Source organism: Podarcis erhardii (genome assembly GCF_964252035.2).
Source record: "Podarcis erhardii genome assembly, chromosome: 8".
NCBI classification, from domain to species: domain Eukaryota; kingdom Metazoa; phylum Chordata; class Lepidosauria; order Squamata; family Lacertidae; genus Podarcis; species Podarcis erhardii.
The window spans coordinates 38,913,809-38,925,578 of NC_138499.1; the positions used below are offsets into that span (position 1 = coordinate 38,913,809).

The window sequence follows — 11,770 nt, forward strand, 5'->3', positions numbered from 1 at the left end:
TATCTGTCTATGTGTGAATGCCCACTGTATCCAAAACCCAAGCAGCATATAGAGATTGAAGATTGTCCGGCAAGGCACTATGGGCTGTATCAGGCACCCCCAAACTCAGCCTTCCAGCTGTTTTGGGACTACAACGCCCATTGAAACTGACCACTGGGAGTTGTAGTCCCAAAACTGCTGGAGGGCCGAGTTTGGTGATTCCTGGGCTGTATTTTTATCACGATGCAAACTTGAATATCAACCTATTGTACTAGAGACTTGACTTGAGGAACACTTCTCCAAAAGGTGGTCACCTTAGCACTCAGCGTCACTCTATGAGCCAGAACATGTGAGCAAAAGGGGAACTAGCATAAAGTCCCCCTTCCATGAAATCCTAGTTGATCAGTAATCTTTGGAATGAAGACACTTGTATAGTATCCACACTATTTCCTAAATGAGAGCTATATAAAATGCATTTTTCTATTTGGGGCTTTCTTCTAGGGCCAAAGATGTTTTGTGATGTGCTCTTATTGAGAGATTTCAAGAAAGCTGAATGTGTGGAAATTCTGAAGAAAGGCCATTTACTGGGCATTGCCCCTGGTGGAGGTAGAGAAGCAAATTTTAGTACTGACTACAGCTTAATGTGGGGTAACCACACAGGTTTCGCTCGGCTAGCTTTGGAGGCAAAAGTGGTGAGTGATCTTTGGGCAATTTGCATTGTCCTCACAATTATCCTGTATATGACATACTGTGTTGACATCCTTGATTTAGCATCCTCCATGGCCGAGGATGGAGTGAAATGATATCTGGAGAGCCATGGATTCCCCACTCCTGCTTTTTAAAAAAGCTACTGAAATAAATGTTTAATAAGAAAAACAACTTTTTTCTTCCTACTCTCTTCAATTCCTCAAAATCTGGGGGACAGCTTGTGAATTTTCTTCATTTGAGATATTTGAATAGATCTGTCAGGAATTCTGAAGCCAATCATGTCTGGCTTGTCATTATAATGCCAGGTGTGAATCATTCCTTCTAGTCTTTAACAAAAATTAAGGTGGAATGGTTGGGGGGAAGTAATTAACTAGTTCTCACCTTTCTGTTATTGTTTATTTCCTATTTTATTCTTTTAGCCCATCATCCCTATATTTGCACAAAATGATTCTGAAGCATTCAGGACCTTTGGAAAGATAAGTGAGTTAAATTTATTATGTTCCTTGGTTGATCAAGATATCTAATTTCAGGCAAAATACATTTTAATAATATACAATGGTGTTTTTTAAAAAATGAATATCTATTTCCTACCAACTCTCAAAATGCCAACTAATTTCAAATTTGATATGGCGTCGCATTCTTTCAGAATATTTTTATAGAAATCCCCCCCAAAAAAACATTTATAAATACATTGTTAACAAATACAAAAAAATAAAAAATTCCTTCCAGTAGCACCTTAGAGACCAACTAAGTTAATTATTGGTATGAGCTTTCGTGTGCATGCACACTTCTTCAGACAGCTGTTTCGACTACAGCAGATCAACACGGCTACCTACCTGTAACTATAGTTAACAAATAAATACTTTAATAACCTGCCTGGGGGAAAAAAGAAAAAAGAAAAGGGGAAAGCATACATATGAACGTACATAGAATAGAAAAGGATATAAAAAAGAAAAGAAAAATAAATGAACAAAAATTAAGCAAAGTTTAACTCTATCGAAATAATAACTTAGACTACCTTAAGACCTCTTTCTTAAAAAAATTCTATTTGCTATAATTCAACCCTATAATAGTATTTCTTATATATAGTGACCTTCAGTATGGGTTGAATCTCTTTACTTATTTGTTACTGATGTTGGCTTCCTTCTGCCTCATTATGATGTCAATTTGCAATAGCTTACTTTCCCCCTTGTATTTAATATTTTATCCTCATCTTGGTAAGAGGAAACAGTATGTCACTATTTGCGGAGTTATTCAAGATACAACCAAGTCTTAGTAGTATAACCTTGTTTCATTAAATAATTGTTGAAACATTCCCATTCTTTTTTGACTATGTCTGCTGATTTGTTTCTTATTGATGCCGTCATTTTCGTGAGTTCCAAGTACTGCCATTCCTCTCTTGATGGGATAAATTCACTCTTCCAATACTTAGCTACTAGCAGTCTAGATGCAGTCACTGTGTAGAGGAATATTCTCTTGCTTTCTTTTGGAATGTTATTAGTTAAGATCCCTAGTAAGAATGCTTCCGAGGTTTTTTGTAATGTAAATTTTAATATTTTTGTTAATTCCTCATAGGTCGTGTCCCATATTTTTTGATTCCTGGGCACATATGGAAAAAGGTTCCCTCATATAATTTGCATCTCCAACATTTATTATCATAATTTTTAGTCATTTTGGCTAATTTTGAAGGGGTTAAATACCATCTAAATTGCATTTTCATAAACTTTTCTTTAATTACGTAACATGCTGTGAATCTTAGATTCTTTCTCCACAGCTCTTCTCATTTTTGTAATTCTATAGGATAACCCAGATCTTGCACCCACTTTAGTATCACTCCTTTTACTTTTGGAACTGCAAATCCACCTCTGTCTCTAATCTCTTAGTAATTTTATTCCAGGTTTTTTACCCTGCCAAATGAATTTTGCCAGATCTTTTTGACACTCCTTAAAACATTTAACTCCACTGATTGTTGGTAATGTTTGGAATTGGAATAACATCTTTGGTAGCACTGTCATTTTAATTATTGACATCCTGCCCCACAGTGACAGATTTAACCTCCCCCAAATCTCCAAATCTTTTTTTATTTCTTTCCATTTTTTTTACATAATTGTAATTGTAGAGGTTTATATTTTTTGTTGTGATCCAGAGCCTAGGTATTTCACCTTATTTGTTATTTTTAATCCTGTTTTAGTTTACAATCCTCTTTTTTCTTCTTCACACATGTTTTTCACGAATAATTTTGTTTTGTCTTTGTTTAGTTTAAAGCCGAGACTTTCCTGAATTCATCCATTTTTGTCAGTGTTTCTAATATGCTCTCTATTGGGTTCTCAATGGTTATGATGATGTAATCTGCAGAGGCTTTGAGTTTATAAAATCTGTTGCCCAAATAAATACCTTTTATTTTTGTTTTTTTCCTTATAGCTGTTACTAATGTTTCTAATATGGTGATAAATAAAAGTGGTGAGAATGGACAGCCTTGTCTATTCCCTTATTCAATGTTAAATGTTTTCGTTAGTTCATTATTTATGATTAATTTTGCTTTCTGGTTATCATATATTGCCTTGATTCCGCAATATATTTTATTTCCTAATTTCATTGCATCAATGGTGTTCAACAAGAAATCCAATGATACATGATCAAATGCATTTTCAGCGTCCACTAACATCATTGCTGATCTTTGATTCCCACCTACCCCCAAATATTCTAATAAACTGATAATTGTTCTTGTATTGTTACGTTATATATTTGTCTTCCCGGGAGGAAGCCAGCCCGGTCTTCGTTAATTCGTCTATTTAATATTTTTTTTAATCTGTTTGCAAGTATCCCTGTAAAAATTTTGTAATCTAAATTTAGTAATGAAATTGGTCTATAGTTTTTGGTATTCATCAGATCTGCTCCTTGTTTCGGGATCAAGGTTTTTAAGGCTTTTTTCCATGACTCCAGTGTCTTCCCATTCTCTAATATATTTCTCATAATCTTTTTCAGGGTTGGAAGTATGGCCTCTTCTAGTTTTTTTAATAGTAACTGTCAGGGAACTGACATCAGAGAGAAAAGTGGAGGCAGGGCTCCAGAGCGATGCCGGAGAGGGAACCGGTCGGGGGGAAGGAATTCAGCGTGACACCAATAGAGAGGAGAGGGAGATGGAGGAATCGGTGTCAGGGCTCCGAGACCCTTCAACTGAGACCAGCGGAGAGAGCGCTGGCACGCCCTTGCCGTCCCCTTACCTGCGCAGATGCGTTCCGCGCAGGGAACATAGGTGGAGACTTGGGTTCAAACAGCTTTTATGCTGGAAGAGATTTAAGAAACGCCCACTGACGGATTCTGCAAGTGACTAACAGGTCACGGAGGGCGAGCTCTAACCCTTAACATGGTTGAGCGAACGATCTAACTGAAGTGGAGGCAGTTTACACACGAGTAACCCACCCATAACCATCACAGTAACTAATTGAAATTCAATCTGGGCCCGGAGATTCCCCAACTTTTGTTTGTTTTTCATTACTTGTAGTATTTCTTCTATTTTGATAGTTGAATTTAAATATCTATGTTCCTATTCTAATATTACCAGTAATTTGTTTTGTTGTAGATAATCATTTATTTTATTCTCATCTTTATCTTCTGATTTGTACAGTTTTTTATAATAATTTACAAAGCACTGTTTTATTTTTTCTGGGTCTACTATCTCTTCCCCTTGATCTATTATTTTACCTATAATTTTATCTTTTTGCCTTTTCTTTATTAACCAGGTTAACATCCTGCCGAGTTTGTTGGCCAATTCAAAGCTTCTTTGTCTCATCCATTTGATATGGGGTCACATTCTTTCAGAATCTTTTCCCTTTCATACACAGGGTTGGCAAGATGGGTATATGAGAAAACTCGATGTTTACTCCTTCCTGTATATGGAGGGTTTCCAGTGAAATTGAGGACATATATTGGAGAACCCATCCCATATGATCCAAATATAACTGCCACAGAGCTGGCTGAAAAAGTAAGTACCAGGAAATATAAAACAGAATAATCTTTCCTATTGTTTTTTCACTTTCTCAGTTCTAAATTGTGTTCTGCATACTGGCTTCTCATTCTGTATGACCCAGAGCTAGGCTTCATTATATATATTTTTGTGCATTATATTGATCACTCAGCTTTTCCTCTGCTTAACTTGTTGAGACTAATTAAATGCCCTCTGAGCTACCAACTTTGAACTTTGAACCCCCAACAAATTTTTAGATATAGAATCATAGAATCTTAGAGTTGAAAGGGACCCAAGGGTCATCTAATCTACTCCTCTGCAATGAAGGAATATCAACTAAAGCATCCATGACAGATGGCCATCCAGCCTCTGCTTAACCTTGTACCTATGGGACCGCTTCTCTTGGTATGCCCCACGGAGGACCTTGCGGTCTGCAAATAACAACATCCTAAAGATTCCGGGCCCCAGGGAGATCAGACTGGCCTTGACCAGAGCCAGGGTCTTTTTGGCCGTGGCTCTGGCCTGGTGGAACGCTCTCTCACTAGAGACTAGGGCCCTGTGGGATTTGACAACTTTCTGCAGGGTCTGCAAGACGGAGCTGTTCCGCCAGGCCTTTGGTCAGGGTTCTGTCTGACTCATTTTCTCCTTGTATAAGAACAAGCATGAAAAATAAGAAAAAGAGATAAAGGGAATTACATTAGGCAAGGATGTTTTCAAAATTAAAGCTTTTGCGGATGATATTATATTAACAACCGAGGAGTCAGGAGGGCCACCAGGTGGCGCATTGGAAGATGGCCGACAATAACATCTCTCTGACCCACACGAGGTAATTTAGGGGCTGCTATGGGAAGTAGGCAGCCTTCCCTTTCCCCCAGGATGTGGTGGGATCCTGTCTTGCCAGTGGTGTTCACAAGGCACCCCCTGATCCGAGAGATGGGGGTGCTGAACACTTGGCACGAGCCCTCGGTGAAGTCAGCTCTTCCTGATGCCGATTCCAATTAGCGCGTGCTTCAGCTCGGAATTATAATTGGAACAGCTCGGAATTGCTTCAGCTCGGAATTATAATTGGAAACAGATGATTGGAAATGAGGCTGAAGCACATATATCAAGCAAAGCTCGACAATAAGGCTGCTGAGTAATGGATCTCTGTGATCGGGAGCGACGGACGGATAAGTAAATCTTTTGATGTGTCACCACCAAGAGACTGTGTGTTGGAACGAGGGGGGGGGGGTGGAGGAAAAAACCTTTTTTCTTCTTTATATGATGTGACAAAATAACCCTCCACCCCAGAAAGAAACAAGATCGTCGCTTTTTTTAAGAATCATAAGCAGGATTTTAAAAAAAAACTGTGTGGGAATGTGGAATACAAAAGGAGAGAAGATTGGTGAACGGTGAGGAATTTTTATGACGCAGTTAAAAAATGGCGTCTCGCCAACACAGGCTGCCGGAGAAAGACTGCCGGAGAAAGACGGGGGAGGAGAATCAGGAATGCTGGAAGAGGAGGAGTGACAGAATTGAAAGTTTGACCTGACAGAGCCCCCTGATCTACTTGATTTATTTCGCTAGCCTGGAAAAATAAAGGACAAACCGAAGAATAATTTTATTTACGGAAGTATCGAACAGAGGTTGTCCTGGGCTGATACAGCTTCCGAAGAGAACCCACACAGAGATGCCAGCTTTCAGCCTGCTTGTGAGAATCATCAGAGATCGCAAAGAAAGGAATGTACGACTACAACAAGATGGGGAAAAAAAGTAACAAAGGACTATCCGGATTGAACAGGATAGAACTGATTAACTAATGCAGTAAAATAAGTGATGTCTGGACTTATTCGGAATTTTGGACTCGTGCGGAGCTTGATATATGGGTACCTCTAAAAATTTAAAATTTGGCTGTACAATTTGGAACCAATGTGATTTGAATAATGTGATGTGATTGGCCTGTTAATAAAAATTATTAAAAACAACAACAACAACCGAGGAGTCAGAAAGCAGTTTAATGAAAGCATTGAGAATAATTAGTGAGTTCGGGAAAGTAGCAGGCTTCAAGATAAATATGTCAAAAACAAAACTTATGGTAAAAAACATACAGGAATTAGAAAAGAACGAATTACAGGAGAAATTAGGTTTGGAAATTGTTACAAAACAAAAGCAAAACATTTAGGTATAGAATTGACAATGAAAAATATTAATCTATTTGGAAACAATTATGAAAAAGCCTGGAAGGAAATTAGAAGAGATCTAGAAACCTGGAGTAGATTAAAGCTGACATTAATGGGGAGAATATCTATAATTAAGATGAATGTTTTACCCAAAATGATATATTTGTTCCGAACAATACCAATAATAATTAAAGAAAATTGTTTTGATGAATGGAGAAAATATCTAACAAAATTCATATGGCAAACCAAAAAACCATGCATAAAGTATAAACTATTAACAGATAAAAGGGAGGGAGGAGGACTGGCATTACCGAATTTAAAATTATACTATGAAGCAGAATGTCTGGCGTGGCTAAAAGAATGGATTATATTGGAAAACACTAGTATTTTAAATCTAGAAGGTTTTGACAATAGGTATGGATGGCATGCCTACCTAGCGTACAAGAAGGTTAAGGTACATAATGGCTTCAAAAATCATATACTCAGAAATTCATTGTTGAAAGTTTGGAATGAATATAAACCGCTATTAGAGCCACAAGTTCCTATATGGATCTCTCCATTAGAAGCCCATGCAGTTAAAAAACTCAATATGAATCCGAACTGGGCAACATATAGACAAATACTGGAGGAAGACCAAGGAAAGTTAAAATTAAAAACCTATGTAGAATTAAAACAATATGGGATGGATAATTGGCGATATATACAATTAAAAAGTGTGTTTAAGGCAGATCAAAGAAAAGGTTTCGCCAAAGAACAATTGCTATTTAGCACCATTATATTACAAAACAATAGGAAATTATTATCAAAAATTTACACTCTATTATTGGACTATGATTTGATGGATGAAGAGGTAAAAGAAACAATGGGCAAATGGGTAAAAGATATCGGCCACACTGTATATTTAGAACAATGGGAGAAACTCTGGCGCGAGAATATCCGCTTTACCACTTGCTATACGATAAAGGAAAATTTTGTTTAAATGTTTTACAGGTGGTATTTAACACAAGTTAAACTCGCCAAAATTTATAATTAAAATCCAACCTTTGTTGGAAATGTAACAAAGAACCTGGAACGATAATTCATGTGTGGTGGGGTTGCAAGAAAATAAAGAAGTTTTGGGGAATAATACATGAGGAACTTAAGGAAATGCTTAAAAAACCCTTGATAAAAAAATCCTGAAGCTTATCTGTTAGGGTTGGTGGGCAAAGACATACCACATATGAAAAAAAATATATGCAACAACAGCTGCCAGGGTAGTGATTGCCACTAGAAGGAAATCTCAGGACACACCAACAAAGGAAGAGTGTATTTGTAAATTAAGTGAGTATATAGAATTGGCAAAATTAACTTCAGTTATAAGATGTCATTAAAATCAAAAGTTAAGAATGGAGTGGAAGTATTTTGAAGATTGTATGTCAAAATATTGTTCTAAAAATGACATGCTAATAGGCTTAGAATAAAAAATGTAAGCAATAACAAAACCAATAAAGACAGAAGGAAAAATCAGAATTTAACAAAAATAATTTATTATACAATGCAAGGGGAAAAAAGTAGAAAGAAATATAAAGAAGTGGAATTGCTGTGGAGGGAAGTAGAGGGTGGGTTATGCAGCTGTTGTAATTTAGATATTATATTTTATGTGAGGGAATCATTGGGAATTTTGGTTATTATGTGTATATGTTAAGTTTCAATAAAGATCTTTGGGGGAAAAAGCATGAAGGAGGTTACCAGCCCACTCAAAGGTGCTTATAATATCAGTGGAAGCAGTTGGTAACCGCTTTCAAATCTACCCTGAAGATTTCCACTTGTCCAGTTTTAATTTTAATTTGTTTGAATTAAATGTGGGATGTATCTTAATTTATTGATCGCTTGGTTTTATGCATATTGTCTTATATGATGTGAGCCGCTCTGAGCCCAGCTTTGGCCATGGATGGCAGGATACAAATAAATTATTATTATTGTTATTATTATTAAACACCTTCACAACCTCTCAGGGGAGACTGTTGAACTGTCAAAACAGCTCTCACTGTCAGAAAGCTCTTCCTGATGTTGAGTTGGAATTTCCTTACTTGCAACTTGAAGAGTGGCTATGGAACCCTGTCATATGGGTGGAGTATAAATTAAAAAAATGATGATGATGATGATGATTATAAGGCATTGGTTTGAGTCCTACCCAGCAGAGCAGGTGAAAATAAGCTTACTCCATCTTCCATGTGACAACCCTTAAGATATTTGAAATGGCTGTCATAACTCTTCTCAGTCCCCTCTTTTTCAGGCTGAAAATACCCAGCTTCTTTCACTGTTGCTCATAAGGTTTCCTTTCCAGACCCTTAATATTCATGGTTGCTCTCGTCTCCCCCAAGAACTTTCTGCTTTCATTCTTGCTTCACCCTCTCCCTCCCCACATCTAGTTCCGGCTTTTGGTTGCTTGTTTGAAGGGGCGGAGAAGTAATTTATTTTTGCGGGTGTGTGTGGGTTGAATCCTTGGTTGTCCTGTGGTTCCTTCCTTTTATTTCACATTGTTGGGATGCAGTCATCGTCATTTGACAGTGGTGTGGTTTGTTTGCTCCTACCGTGTTAAATCTGTACAGATGAGAAAGTTGTGGAGAGAAAGATCAGCTTTACTGAGGCATTATTGTGTTAAGGGTGCCCTTTAGGGACCTGCCAAGGCAGTATGCCTAGTAGGACTCGCATAGTTCCTCTTAGGCCTGGTACATGCATTTTGGCTGAACACTGCAAAGCAGGGTCTGGGTGAGCATTATGGGTTCATGCTCAAGGTTCAATATGCAAGGAGACAGTAATTTCCTCCCTATCCTTTGCTGGGGAGCCAGTTGCATATGCCTTAGGATCTGGAGAGATGGTTTCCTCCCACAATTAGCTAAAAATCCTTATCTGCCCTGATCCCAGAAAGAAATTACATATTGTGCTTCTTTAGCTGGAAAAAATGGGATTTTTTAAATGCTACTGGGTCTGACTCCTTTAGCTTTTTCCTATTCCTTTAGCTATAACATAATGTATTCCTTTGTTTTTGTTTTTTCAACAGACCAAGACTGCACTTGAAAATCTTCGGGATAGACACCAAAAAATGCCAGGAAGTATATTAAGAGCTCTTTCAGAACGATTTGATAAGGATGACAAAGCTAACTAGTCCATATAAAACAAACCATAGTTCTGTAATTGGAAAATTTAATAATTATGTAATTAAAACCAAACAAACACACAGAGAATTGTACTGGATTGTGTATGACTTATTTGGAAGGATTGCTAGCTCAGTAGCTCAGCACCTCCTGTCTATGCAGAAGTTTTCGAAGAGGTGCAAGTCCTTTCTTGCCCTATCCTGCAAGACTCCCAGAATGCCCCTTTTTGAGGACTTACACTGCTAGAGTCAGAATCAAAGTGTGTAATGGGAGGGTGGGTGTTTAATTGAAACATGAAATAATGTTACACTTGAAAGAGTGACAATTCTTTTATATTTGTAAAAGGCATTTTCTGCTAGTTATCCATTTTTATTTTCAAAAAGGACTTTTTGCCAGGTTGTTAATTCCATGAGTGAGTGAATTCAGCAATGGAGTCTGGATTCCCATCATCCCCCAAGTTTCCCCATAGCCATATACTCTCAATTTTAGACTGTTTTCTCCTTCAGTTTTTTACTGGAGAGAGAGAGAGAGAGAGAGAGAACGAACTGACACCCCCCCACACACACTAGGGCAAGGTTAGAAACCCAGATATAAAAAGGCCAAATGGGACCTTAAACATGTGGTTGCCATTACAATATGTCTCTTAAACATGCTCTCTGTTCCTGTTTTTGAAAATGCAATTATTATTATTTTTAAAAAAGATCATACATGTATGCACAAGCACGCACAAATGGAGAGATGCTATCACAGAAACTGACAAATAACACAAGTACTAGCACATTTGCAAATGTAAGCAGGGATTGTTTGTGGAGATTCCTGCATTGCAAGGGGTTAACTAGACGACCCCTGGGTCCTCTCCGAACTCTTCACTTTAGGATTCTATGAACAAAAGTTTTTACTTACATTCCTGGTAAGCCTACATTTTACTTACATTCCTGGTAAGCCCAGTCAGGTACAATATGTAGGTTGTGTAATACATAACCTTAACAACATGTTCTGTTGCAATATTGAATCCTAGTGCATAAGTGAAAGCTCTTTCATTGGCATGTGACTCTTTAATTCTACAGCAAATGAGGATTTCATTAATGCTACTGGGTTTGAATACTGAATCTCAAGTAATCATCCTCAGTAATCAGTTCTACTCCAATAAACTGGGCCAGTCACTTGTGCTCCAGGCATTTTCTGAGATCTCCAATACCATCTGTTTGATCACTGAAATTAAATCCTGCCATGCCGATTTTACTGCAGGCAGCTTGTCAAAAAGCTTCTTCACGAGTTGCCCCTGCAGTATGCATTGTTTGATCAGGAGCAAAAAAGTTCCAGGTTGACATGCTTTGATATCAAAGGATCACAGAGACATTAAAAACAACAACAACAACAACAACAACAACAACAACAACAACAACAACAACATATTATTTATACCCCGCCCATCTGGCTGGGCCTCCCCAGCCACTCTGGGTGGCTTCCATAGAAACCAAAAATGCCTTAAGATGTCTTCTGAATGTCAGGTAGTTGTTTATCGCTTTGACATCTGCTGGAAGGGCGTTCCACAGGGCGGACGCCACTACCGAGAAGGCCCTCTGCCTGGTTCCCTGTAGCTTTGCTTCTCGCAATGAGGTAACAGCCAGAAGGCCCACGGCACTGGACCTCAGCGTCTGGGCAGAACGATGGGGGAGGAGACGCTCCTTCAGGTATACTGGACCGAGGCCGTTTAGGGCTTTAAAGGTCAGCACCAACACTTTGAATTGTGCTCGGAAACGGGAGATAACCAGAGCATGCACCACTCTGGCGAGACAGTCCGCAGGCAGATAGGGTCT

General features: G+C 38.2%; 1 protein-coding gene across 5 annotated transcripts in view; it reads left to right on the forward strand.

The window, feature by feature from the left end:
- The window catches only part of LOC309348879 (DGAT1/2-independent enzyme synthesizing storage lipids-like), an 89,570-nt gene extending 79,525 nt beyond the window's left edge, over positions 1-10,045 (forward strand). For all 5 annotated transcript variants that reach the window (XM_081874674.1, XM_081874673.1, XM_081874671.1 and 2 more), the window contains 4 exons: positions 481-671; positions 1,107-1,167; positions 4,533-4,672; positions 9,857-10,045. In XM_081874674.1, coding sequence (XP_081730800.1) covers positions 481-671; positions 1,107-1,167; positions 4,533-4,672; positions 9,857-9,961 — 497 coding nt within the window. In that variant the 3' untranslated portion in view covers positions 9,962-10,045. The remainder of the gene's footprint in view (positions 1-480; positions 672-1,106; positions 1,168-4,532; positions 4,673-9,856) is intronic.
- The last annotated feature ends 1,725 nt before the right edge of the window (positions 10,046-11,770 follow it).